Raw genomic sequence first — 13,446 nt, 5'->3', positions numbered from 1 at the left:
GCAGCTGTACGTTCCCCCCCCCCTTCCGTCGTCCCACCCTCGTCCGCAAGGGTCATCAACACTGTTCACGACACTCGTACTGCACATAAATAACCGAAGGGGAAAAAAAAAAAAATGAAGAGAAAGAAAAGGGAAAACTGGCTGGGCCGTTTTTAAAAGGTGAACGGAATCCAAGTCAAAGGTTAGAAACTTAATCACGACAGACGAGAGGAAAATGTGATTACATTTCTGGTGTCGAGGGAACAACGGTTCTCCTGTTATTACAAGACACATTTCATTTTCAACTGTCTGAGAATAGGAAAAAGAAAAGTCAGAGTTTACTCGGTGATAAACGGGATAACCTCCTTCTATCAATTCGTCAACCAATCATGCGTAGCTACCAAGTCGGTTCAAATCCAAATTGGCAGTCAACCAGAGTTTCTACGTGAAAATGAAAGTAAAAAAATAAAAAATGAATAAATCAAAAGTTGCAGTTTAAAAGGACAGAACGACCCTGTTTCTATTTACATGCTATCGTTTGTTTTTCCATTCATCAAACCAGAAACTCGATATTGGAAAGTTTGGATTCTTTGTTTGTTTATTCATCAATCAATGGTCTCAAATGCTTTTTCGATTTGGCTTTTTTACGATATCGACACGATCAGTGGACGGAATGGCAAAAGTATTTCGTGTCTAAACGAAATTGCCGCGAACTCTAATAATGTGGGCCTTAGGAAAATATAAACGAGGCGCATTTGAATGTTTTTCCCAAACCGTCAATGGCTATAAGAGAAACGGAGAAAGTGGGTGAAGGTACCCCATTTTGATTTTTATTTCAAAAAGAGTGCAGAAACTGCAGGCGGCCTTCGCATTCACGCTGATTAAGAGTTCTCGCAACCAACTAAAAAAAAGTGCTCGGATTTTTATTAGTAGACGACTAGACATTGCGTCGTCTCAGTTTTCTAATTTGCATCGACTAGTCCAGCGCGTTCTTCGATCTGATTCCTGTTTCTTCCATTTCCTTAATGGCAAAAACCATTCGAATAAAAGAAAGAAGGAAACAACACAACAGGGAATGGGAACCCAGCGGCCGTTTGCTTCTTGTTCCTCTTTTCTTTCCAAATTAGAAAAGAAAAAATTAAGGCGAGTAGTATCGCCTTTTTGTTTGTTTATCCGCTAGAACGTTGCAGAGTTGGTTAAGCTCCGAGCGTTTTTCTTTTTTTTCTTACAAGGAAGCCACCCGCATACCAACCGAGTTGATCGACCTATCTAGCCAAAAGTCAAGAGCCAACCCGTGTGTAATAATCATCGTTCAGTTTGAACTTGAAATGACAATTGGAAAATCGCACGACCTCTCGACTTCCGTTTTTCCTTCTACCGGGCAATCGTTTCCTTTTTTTTCCCAGTGTGCCAGATTTAACCATTTGAAATTGAAAACAGACAAAGTCGAAAGAATTACCTGAAAGGAGAGAGAAACCAGCTCTTTTACGCCGCATTTTTCTACTTAAAAATGTTGTGTCATATCCAGTCCGGTTTTTCGACTGTGACAGTCTGAAACGACGACGGGCAGAAATAGAAAGTGAACCTATTAATCAGGCAGATAAGGCATCATCCACTCACAGTGAGGGTTACGATGACCAACCCATTTCGTGTCTCTCGTCCCCCATTTCATTGTCGTGACACACATATTGTAATTCTACTCCAGTTCCATAAAAATTCCCAGCAGCTCTCAGGGAAAAACAAAAGCTATTCAACCGAGATCTCCCCCTCAAGTTATTCTTGACGGAATGAATGAGCCCGCTGCTGCTACTGCTGCAGCTGCTGCCTCTTTGGCCTGTCCACATCGCCCTTGTAACCGCACGAAAATGGGATCGCAGGATAAAAAAAGTAACCACGGGCTTCATCACATGCGATCGATCGTCTTACATACAAGAATCTTCGGGTTCTAAATATATTCTCCGCCGACTGCTGTGCCGTAATGCACATCTATCTCTACAAATATATTCCAATGCCGGTCTTGCTGGCAACGCGCGTGGCTATGTTTGAGGAAGTCGATTAGAGACTTTACTGGTGGGGCCAGCCGTTGCGCCACCACGTCTTCGGGATAAAAAAATATTTTATGCATAGAACAGGTGCCCAGTCGATTTCGTTCTCCTTGGTGCAATCACGATATCTCTCAGACGTCTCGCATTGCTTCGGAAACAACTCGACATCGACATTCTATTGTTATTTTTTTTTTCTTTTCATTCCACTGATCCATCAAGCAGCGGTAAGAAATCCGGGGAAAAAAAAGTGGGGGGTTGGTGGAGGAAATGCAGCGTGATTACACAACGAGCTCTTTTATATCCCTCACGGTAGGGGGGACCAGCACAGCAGCGGTTTAAACAGTGTCTAAATGGAGATGTAACGCAAATACCAGCCCGTACAATAACTCGGCCTCTCTCTCTCTCTGATGTGCCGGCATGCCAAACGCCAGTCAATCCGTTACAAGTTGGAAAAGACGTGATGAAAAGGAGTGGCGTGTGCGAGCACGAACTTCTAGCCGGGAATTATTACGTGTAGCTACCAGTTACCAGACTGGTGTGGCTTCTTTTTCAAGTTCATCCTCGTCATGGAATTTCAACGCCTTGACTCGTTGAAAAATTTTCCTCCGCGGACTATACAGTCGTACACCCCAATGTTAAATGATATTTTTACCATCTGTTGAATCAAGTGGGAGGTAACACACACTCACCAAAAAGTGAAAGCCGCTGCAGGTGTGAAGCCTCCACCCTTTTTGTGAGTGAAGAAACCCCAAGAAAAACAAAAACAAAAAAATACCGAAATCAAAATGAAAAATAAAATAGGCACGCTCGATCCATCACCGTCAACCTGGACTGTCAACGTTGATAATGACAATAGACTGGAGTTGCATTCAGTTAACTCCCTTACTGGAGAAAAAGACAAAGTCAAGATGGGCCCCATAAAAAAAGAAAAATAAAACATGCCTAAGTTTCGATGCCACAAGTCGTGACTAGAATTCTTCAATCAGATGATATTCAACGGGGGGAGAAAAGTCGTCGTTGGACAGTGGGGGTGGGTCTCTTATCTTCCCGACATAAAACAACCTGCAATGTAATTACCCGAGACGTGGGGAGGAGGACGGGGAGGCTCTTTGTTTTCGCTGGGGCTGGGCCTCGTCAAGACGTCGGGAGAGACGAGTTGACGTTTGTCTTTTTCAGCTCTTCTTTGAATATTAGTTTAATGACACCGGGCCCAGGTATCACATATCTTTATATACACCCCCGTCCCTGCTATGCTCTAACCTTCTAAGGAAGTTGTAAAAAGAGGGGGGGGGGGAAAAGAAATAATTTTTTTAAGTTGTAGAGAGAAAGAAAGAAAAGATCGTGGGAGCCATTTCAGGTTTGTCTATTCTTTCTTTTCTTTTCTTGTTATTCTTCCAAGTCTTTTTTTTTTTCTATTTCGGTGAAAAAGGGCAGCGAAGGTGGCGGCTAAGGGAAACGCGACTCCTGCGGGTATATATACAACAACAACATACGAGTGTGTGCTGTTGCTGTATAGACGTGAGAAAAAAAAAACTTCATTTTCATAATTCAAAAGGCATCGTCTTGTGTTTAGACTGAAGGCTCTCTCCTTCTCTCTCTCCTTCCTGCACTTGAATTAAAACACGCCGGCCGGTATGCGTCTTGCGTGCCTCATCGACATACCGATTTTTATTGATTATCCCAGTTCATTAAAGAAAAGAAAAAAAATCTGAATATCGTAAGCAGAAAATAACTTCTTTTTTTTACTACATCACGATCAGTAAAGAGACGACCCGGAGTGCAGGACTCGGAGTTTGTTTAAGATTCTGTCCAGAATCCAGAAAATGTAGTTTAGTCAGCTTCAACATTTGATATTAAGGCCTGTCGTCTTCTTCTTCTTCTTGATGGCTCGTAAGGTAAGTTCTTGTTTGTTCTATTCACGATCAGGCGGAGAAGGTAAAAAAAGAACATTCACGGTCGTTCGTTCAGGCGGTTGTTTTTTTACCTTCTCTCGCTTCTTTTATTTTTTTGGACTTGATAATTGGTTTCCTTTTTCTCTTATAACTCACTATGACCCGGAGCACTTCCACCGCCTTAGGATGCGTTAGTCATTGAGAGTATCCAACTTTTTTTTCTCTCTCCCCCCTGCTCAATCCCCCCCCCCCCACCCCCCTTAGCTCAGGTATTTTGTACTTTAGACACGTTTCCAGGTGTATTACGGATGTACGAAAGTTTCAAGTTTTTGTGTTTTTATTTTTATTAGATTACAACTGGGATCGTTTTATTACAAATCTAGTGGGGGGAGAGCTACTATTTGCGCGAGGCCCATTTCCATATAGTTTATACACGCACGTTCCCAGCATTCCTCGACAGTGGCCGCAGAAACATCACGATTCAACACACGTGAAAGAGGAGATGCGGGAGATCATCGATGACGTACGATCGCCAGTCTCTTTATAGTCTCAGCACACAAAAAAGAAAAAGAGCACAAACGCTTTCTAGGAGAGACTGACCGACAAAACGGCGTTGCCAACTCACCGAGCCCATTTAAGGATCCCACAGATACGACAAAATAAAAGCCCAGTCAGTCGTTAAAAGAAAAAAAAAACGCAACGAAACTGGGCGCACCGACGGCCGGATTGATGGACGGCCAAGAGATAGACGAAACATTGAAAAAAGTCTTCTTCCAGCGACTCGCTAAATTTCAAATGTGACACGACTCAATATATCATGTTTGTTGAACGCTATGAGGTGCTCGACTGTTTACTTTCAGTGTTGCGGGCTGAGATTTTTCCCTTCTAGAAAACTAAAAATGACCAGCAGGAGGTCGACGATGACTTCTGAGAGTCTTCCACCGACTTGCGTGCAAAATCAACAGGCGCAATGTCGCTGCCGCCCTTGAAACACTTCTCTACACAGTCGTCTGCTCATTTAGACTTTACTACTCCCTTTCTATGTGCATAACGCGGCGGTTACGACTTACAAAAGACACGACGTTTTTTTTTCGAAGCTGTGAAATTTGGAAAGTCAATAGACGACACACGGCCCAGCCAAGCCAAAAGTCAATACAGAATTCCTTTGACAAGAAAAAAGTCGCCACTTGTGATGTCTCCGTTGTGTGTCCAGCAGCAGCAGCCGTTTACACTGACGAATTCAACCTTGATGTGTCATTTTCGTTTTTCGAGTGGCTACGTTCAATGTTGGTTCGAAATTACGGCGTCTGACGTCATTTATTCCCGCCCGAATTCAACAATAAAAAATAAAAAGAGGGTAAAGTTTCGCCGACCATGTCGGCAGTTAATTGGCCAACTATAAGGAAGAAGCGTATGTGGGGGGGGGGGGGGGGGGGGAGTGTGTGGGCAGGTGTGCGTGAGTTTACCTACTGCCGTTCTTTTTCCCCCAGAACAAAAAAATAAATAAAAATAAAACGAGTTTAAGCAACAGGCGCGGATGACTGGCGTTATGGATATGAGCTGATAACTATAAGGGTCGTAACCAATAAACACGGGGGGTTATTCTCCGTGTGTTGTTGTTGTCATCTGTCTGTTCAAACCAGGAATTGGGGGGAGAAAAAAGAAGAAATCACAATGCGGTGTGAGAGACTGATGGGCCCACATCCCGTCCAAAGGGGGCACCCACTTTGTCATTCTGTCCTACCACTCTCTCTGTTGGTCTTTTTCCCGACCAAAACTCTTTCTTCCATCTCCTACGAGATCACTTGGATGTAAAATGGTCCAGGCTGGTCTTCTTCTGGCGTGAATATCGTCTACCTATTGGCCTTGTTGTTACACGCCAGTCGCTCGGACATCTCTGATGTTTTAAAATGACTTTTTGCGCGCTCCAGTTTCCTTTTGAGAATGTGCCAACAAGGTAACTATGCATGTCTGATGCATTTTTAATGACCAAAACACCAATTGCCGTGAATAATCGACGGCCGACAAAAAGTGACGAGTCGCCCGGCTTGGCCCCAACATCTTGCCGCCCACCAGAGAACAATGAGCCCACGTTTTCATCATCCATCATCTCTCACTACGTACGTACAAAGCCAATCGATGCATAACACATATACGCACATCGTGTTCGATTTGGGGTCTGACACGAAAAGGGCTACGAAACCATCACTAGTGCACACATACTAAAAGGTAATACGATTGTAGGTTATTTACTTACAGAAAGACAAGCTCTGGGGATCGTAAAAACAGCAGCAGCAGCAGCAGCAGCCGGTACAACGAATATTCCACTATTTCGGAGTTTGGTCGCTGTTGAAAAGTCAACTAGGACATGAGAGTTCACAAAAGAAGAAGATAACGTTCCAGTCTTCTTTTCGTCGAAGAAAAACACAAGCAAGAGAATCTCACGCGGAAGTTGGACTATAAAAACCAAAGAGATGACAAAACACGTGCGACTGCTAGCCAAGACGTGCCGCTTCGGACTGGCGAGAAGATGGCCAAGATTCCCCTACCATTCAGAGAGAGGAGGCGCATGTACCGTTCTACACTCTCCGTCAAGGCAAAAGATCGACACGACAATGGCGCCTGCCTCCATTGTTCGCCCAAAACGGGTGGGAAAGGCCAATGGCCGCTTCGGTTTCCGATTGATTCAGCGTCGAACCAGGTAGTATCAGGTTTTCCATTGGACGATCGCCCTGCCATCATTACGAATTGGTAATTTAGATGGAAATCAAAGTGATTTCCGACCAGCTTGATTTCGATTTTGAGAGCCGCGTGTGACCCATCAACGGTGGAACGTTTCGATGCATCAATCCCCTCTCTGCGCTTGTCGAAAAACGTGCGGTACGCAAAGGTAAAAATTTAAAATCAAAAAGACGACGACGAGAAGAAAAGAAAGAGGAAATTCGAGAGCGTGTTGAGACTGCGAGACCTGGAGAAGCTATTTCACATTCCGACCCAGCCATCAGCAGTGTGCACGCCCGAAAAGAATGAAAGGAGAGAAACATGGGCCATGTGTTCTGCAGATTCAAATAGCCACCGTACACACAGACACACATATACAACGTGCGCATTACAGATGACAAGCAGCTAGAAAGAGAAAAGACGCGACACAAGGAAATCTATTGTTGGACATTCCATGGTACCAAGCACAACTGCCTACACATCTTCTCCCCCTTATTGTCAACATTATTGTTTCCCAGTCGGCGGCCTCAAGTTTAACTTGTTTGGCCAGTCACAAAAAGATGGAGGGTTCATATATAACAGAACAATGGCGTAAGTAGCTTTAACACACACAGACTTTCGCGACTTGGCTAGTAATAAAAAGCTCAGAAGAAAATCCTCGATCGGTGTCAGTGGACCGTACGAGAAAGAGAAAAAAAGATTCATTTTCTCTTGGATATTCTGCAACAGCAGACACTATCCAAAAGAAACTGAAAGAAAAACCTTTGACAGGTCCAGCCCACCTAAGCCAAAGGTGTTCTTTTTGGCAGCTGAATACACCCAAAAAGTTACTAGACACCGTCTACTACTATACATACAGTAGAGCTAGGAGAAAATCAATGATGTTTGAAGGAATTTGGCGAAAGCTGGTCATTAGCCCGTCACCTATAGGAATCTGAGCTAAGATGAACGAATGAATTCATCATCACGCGGGGGGAAAAGGTGGGAAGAAAAAAAAAAGCAAAGTGTAATTAGCGCAAGAACGCGCTCGACTGTGTTTGGTGTTTCACTCCATTCTTCATCTTGAGAAACGTTTTTATCGAGCAATCTAATGTGTGTTGGAGCAGTTGTCACGGTGTTTTAGTACGTCAGCAGCCGAACGCGTTCATCGTGAAGAGTAGCTTCTTTTCTTTAAGTACGTACGCACTCTCTCCTATTGTGTTGAGCATGACTGGAGCCTTTTTTTTTTGTGTTTCTCGTACACTCTATATATACAGCACAGAGTCTATTTTCTTTTGGCCCAAAAGGGGAAAAAATATTAGACGCCACCACCACGAAGAGATATGCCAGCATCACGCATCGCCCCTCAAACTCCGTCATTTGACTTTCTTCTTTTTTTTCCTCCATTGTCAGCGTTGTCCTTTTGTTTGCGGGTGGTTCCGCACCCCTATTCTCGAATGTCTGCCATGTAGCCTGATTTCCTAGACTCTCTAGCATCAGCATATACCAATAATAATAACAACAACAGGATATGAACGTGCGTCAAGTGCAGAAATCCATTGTTCCTATTCTTCTGCTACAATTAATCGGCGAAATTTTTACTTTTTTCTTCGTACACATTATTATGGATGACAGCAGAGAGAGACTGGCTGTTTTCTCCTGATCTCTGTGTGGGTCATTAGTTATACAACGGCGGATGGTGATGATCTGTGGGAAACGGGCTGGTATGGAGTTTAAGGGGCGCTGATGAGAATCAAAATATACAACGAGCGAACAAACGGTGAAAGGATTTAATTCCCATCGGTCAACTGATGACCTCAATATTATCTTTCTCCAGAGTAGTACATCTTTTATACTACACAGTGTATAGTGTAATACACCTTAGCAAAGAGATTGCGTTGATGCTGCTGGTCGATCTCTTTTCTCCGTCTGTGCTCCGCAGCGATTTTGGAAAGGTGATCGTTTCGTCATTGTTGGAGATTTTTACCTGCACTATCGCGGGACCGGCAGCTTTTGCTACACTTACGTCAAGATAAAAAGAGAGGATCATGATAGAGGAGAAGGCAGAACGTAGCAAAAAAAAATAAAAAGAGCCTTTCGGGAAAAAGTGAAATTACTCTCTATACTGTTGTTGCTTTCACTTGATGCGGGATTCTTATTATTAGAGACGCGCACGCCGTGTGTGTGTGTGCACGATAGGAGTACAATCACGTTGATGTTGTAGCCCCGAGAATCAAAGAAACAGGTTTCTCGGTTTGCTCATTACAAGATAGATTTCGTTTTATTATACCTTTAAGATGGGCATATCAAAATGAGTATTGTAATCATTGTTGAATTGTCTCAAATAAGGGCAAAAAATGACGCTCTCCACTGTGTACTACACCATTCTCTTTCGAAAACGACCAGTTATTTTTCCACGTGAACTCAACTCGTTGCACAATACACACTTTTAGAAAATCATTTTGTTTGCCTTAAGATTTTCGCTCTAGTAGATGTTTTCTACTGGTAGATAATAAATGCCCCCTTGTTTCTTATATACCTGGAAATGCAAATGCGTTTTTACTTTTCAAAGAAAATTCTTCCTGCTTTGTAAAAAAATAGCTACCGGTACTAGTGCTGGGAAAAAGATTTGTCTGCCAAATTTTTTTTGCACAAATAAACTGAACTGATTGATACGAAATAGGGTCACATCAGCGCGTCATAAATCAGCCCATCCCCTTTTGATTGTTGGGTGCTTTCGAATGTACGAAAAATAAGAAAAGAGAGAGAAAATGAAAAGTCAGAGCGATGTTGGACAAGAGGAGAAACGGCCCACAACAAAAGAAAGAAAGGTGTCGATGTAAAGTATATAATGAGGCAAAAAAATCACACACAAGAGATATATACCTGAAGCGATCTAAGGCGCCGACTGGTCAAAAGCCGGCCGGTTGGGCAGGCAGCTCCATTCTTCTATTGCGCTTGAACCGTGAAGTTTAGTTCCATCACGGTATTCTTCGCGGCCCATTGGCAATACATATAAAACCCAGAGAGACCAGACCGCGGGGTCATCGAAACCATCGTCATTTTCCCCCCAACCAAGGAATTGCCCATTTCCACGCTCCTGCCAAAACTTTTTCTTGACCATCGCCCATTATTTCGCATCAGGACTATTTATCGTTTTTTTTTTTTCACCTTTTCAAAGTGAAGTCAACCAAGTTAAGTTCACCTATAGGACCGGCCGGGGTTCAAGCAACTGAGCCAAATGCGTGTAATCGGAAGAGGAAACTGATGGTGAATGTGCATTTCACGGGGTAAAAAAAGGAACCATATGAGTTGCGACATTTCAAGCGGACCGTCAAAAAGACATTCCCTCCCAAGAAGTTATATAATATGCAAAGTTGTACGACACGCACTTTCTCGGCCTGGCTGATTGTAGAATTTTTATTTATATACTCTGACTTTTCCGCAATCGCTTCAAAAAATTCGTAGTTCATATAAAATTAGCCGTTGGTATAATCAAATTTAGCGAGAAACGAAATCATTCCAATTTGGCTCAACTTTTGTCTTTGTTTTATCATGATGCAGTGCTGTGAGCAAATGTTGTCTATAGCAAAACCAACAGCGGACATGTACGGTCTCTGTCTACCCGTATTGTCTTTTATGATGTACACAATCAGAGTTTTCTGTTGGATCGATAGGGGCGCGCTTGCACTGGAGAAGAACATTGGGGATTCTGACGTCACACTGTTGAGACCTCGATTAAATTTTTAAATGAAATTGATCGTCTTTTATCTGCACACACAATCGATCATAGAAAGCAAAAAAGAAACTTTGCCGATTTATAAAAGATGCGCTATTGCTAAATTCATCGCATGTTACCTGGTGCTGGTCGTAGATCGATGTATCGAACGATACGAGGTTCTGGATAGATCCCGCTGTTCTGACTCGTTGCGGAATAGGCTCCGAGGGAAAGTGCGTCTCAGAATAGGAGCGATTTCCGTCTCCAACTGGGAGAATATAACAAGAAACAGGTCGTCTCATCTTTTTGGGATTCCAGCGACGTGGGCTTTCGGCCAGCGTCAAACAGCTCAGGTGAAAGTCCGCAACTGCTGCCGGTGTGACATCCGCAACTTTCATGCGTTCCGATTCGGAGGAACCCGGCAATAACTTGACTTTGCATGAATCTTTAGTACCAGTACTTTTGCGGTCTTCGCGTTGCTGATGATGATGATGATCGAATCGCATTCCCAACCAGTTCCACAAGCTCGCCGACCGTCCTCGCTTGAACGTTTCCGCAGTCATTATTTGCTGGTCCATACGGTAAATGCGCGGGAAGGATTGAACGCGATAACCGACTGCTACTGACGGACTGAGTATGCGTGTGTGTAGAGCGTTATGCTGCCATCAGAACTGGCGTGCTGGGCACAGCAGGTCAAAACTCAGTCCATCACTGATGCGATGTATCGAATCCGATGGATAATAGCACTCGAGCAAATCGAAGAATGTGCGTCGCGCAATCCGGCAATTCCAAATGTTTAGTATAACTGTTCATTGTCCAACGACTTGATATGCTGTAAAGACTATAGTATATACACTTGACCGAAAACGGGTTAACTTTCAAGAAGCGGGCAGAGCGCCTGGGAGAGAGAGAGTTGGGCAGGACACGTTAGTATCCACGGCACGTCGCCGATGAAACTGAATATTCAGTTAGATTTTCCCAATAAGGTCGAGCAAGGCCAACCCGATTCTGTCTCTATGGGAATTAGCTAAGGAAAACAAATGGACGGCTAGAAAGTTTAAACCAGGTCTATAGTCTCACGATGGAAACAAGCGAATGAATATACAAGCAACACCGCATGTGTGGCTCCACCTGGACGGGCGAAACAAAAATAAACGATTTTCATTTACTCGTCGCTGGCGAACGTTGAAAGAGCCGCCGAAAAAACACTTCCGTCTGTTGCTGGGCGCTCTACACTTCAAACCAAACATCCGTCAAACGGGGGAGTTAGAAGATGTTGTAATAACAGTTGACACGGCAAGACGGTTACGGGCGCTTGATTGAGCGTCACTATACTACTGCTTTGGACGGCGGTCGTTAGAATACTGCAGGTTTATCTGACTGGAATCGGCATGAGACAGTGATCCGATAATGGGCATGCGCCTCTAGTAAACCAGGCAGTGCCGGTGTGGCGGCAAGACCCTCTTGGCAGAAAAAAAAAATTGTGATGCAAAGTTGCACTTTGCTAAGTTCAAATATTTCTGAATTCGATTGTTTACCCACAAATTTGTGAGGTACAAAAACAGGCCTGATCTGCCGTCGTTCTACACGTGAGCAATTTAAAGAACCCTGACTAAGTCAACAAAAACGCCAAAAGAAAACCAAGTTCACGTCAACCGCCTAGCTCAGGAATAATCGTACTCTGTACTCCGCAACGATTTATAATCAACGCCACCAAACACTGTCAAAAAGAAAAAATAGGGATGAATTTCTCCTACCTTTAAGCCTGGGAAATACAGCCAGGCATCCACAGGTGCTCCATCCACAGAAAAGTTGGATCCACCAGGAAGGGACTTGGGTAAACGGGAGTCCTCGTGAATACACCCACATTCACATGGGCGTACACGAGGAGGACATTGGAATGGCAGTCGGCATGGGCAGACACTGGATGTTTCTCCAATTAAACGGGATGCTGTTTATCTAAGTAACACATTTCAACAATGAATTACGAAATATGTTTACAGAAACAATAGCAAGCAAAAGTTGAAATTGAGACAGTGGGTAAACCAGGGATATACTCTGATTGGTAATAAACAGGTGAATTTAAGGTTTCCATGAAATACACTGCACTTATGCAAGTCATGCAGCATTAAAAAATCTGGCAGGTCACATGCAGGTAAATAAAAGTAACGAAAATTATTACCTTGGTGATGATGCTGTGATTGTTGCTGATGACAGAAGGTCATCAGTCAAATCTTGTGAATGGAGGTCCAGTACAAGCAAAACTTTGCTGTTATGATGGCTGGCTCAGGTCTCAAATCTGTACAGAGGAATAAGTTACATTATAGTTCAAACAAACTGCCATGCATCGACAAGAGAATTATAGATAATGCTGGGCAGGAAGTCACGGAACAATTCACAAACTTGGAAAAAGTTTAACTTTTCTATTTAAGCTCCCATAGTCATCCCATTTTCATTCATAGAGTATTTACCCGCCAAACTGTATGGAGTAGAGAGCATGGAAAGCTGCGAGCCTGCGACACCAAAGTTGACATAACGATGACCACATTTTCGTAATTTTATTTTTGAGCATCCACGTCCCAAAAAGTGTTCGTTCCGTTTTATCTATACCATGGTTTTTCTATGAAATCTTAGTCTCTTTTTCGAAACTAGCATCACCATGCTTGCATAGGCCTACTTGCAAACGAAAGCAAGCAGACGACACTATTATCGTCTAATTAGCAATTAAGATATCGATTAGAATTTAAAAAAAAAAAAGGTCTGATAAATAAAAAATAACACACTCCAGAAAATCTATGCCCTCTTGGAAGCCAAGAATTGGAATAAACTCTTGAAAATCTGAATAGTGGAAAGTTCGGCCGTCGAAGTTCTATTAGGTGCATTTCGTTCACTTTTCCATGGACGTTTCACATCATCTAACCCTTAGCAGGCATCCCATTTCCTTTGACAGGTGTTTCTTTTCTCTCTTAACGTCCCTCCACCCTTTGCGGAATCATATTTCAAATCTATGCCCTGCAGCTTCTTCACTAACAAAAAGCATTAACGGAGCTGTACGTGCCGCAGCATACGAAATGACCGGATGCATAAAAACGGTTCACGACCGTGTATTCTA

The 13,446-nt window shown here is 43.2% G+C and overlaps 2 protein-coding genes across 3 annotated transcripts in view; both read right to left on the bottom strand.

Moving 5' to 3' along the window:
- LOC124310844 overlaps nucleotides 1-11,732 on the bottom strand; it is a 43,521-nt gene extending 31,789 nt beyond the window's left edge. For both annotated transcript variants that reach the window (XM_046774912.1, XM_046774913.1), the window contains exon 1: nucleotides 10,475-11,732. In XM_046774912.1, coding sequence (XP_046630868.1) covers nucleotides 10,475-10,912 — 438 coding nt within the window. In that variant the 5' untranslated portion in view covers nucleotides 10,913-11,732. The remainder of the gene's footprint in view (nucleotides 1-10,474) is intronic.
- The window catches only part of LOC124310854 (tyrosine-protein phosphatase 99A-like), a 691,797-nt gene that overhangs the window by 367,625 nt on the left and 310,726 nt on the right, over nucleotides 1-13,446 (bottom strand). The window lies entirely within an intron of this gene.

Source organism: Daphnia pulicaria, chromosome 8, assembly GCF_021234035.1.
Source record: "Daphnia pulicaria isolate SC F1-1A chromosome 8, SC_F0-13Bv2, whole genome shotgun sequence".
NCBI classification, from domain to species: domain Eukaryota; kingdom Metazoa; phylum Arthropoda; class Branchiopoda; order Diplostraca; family Daphniidae; genus Daphnia; species Daphnia pulicaria.
This window is presented reverse-complemented; position numbering and strand designations above follow the sequence as displayed.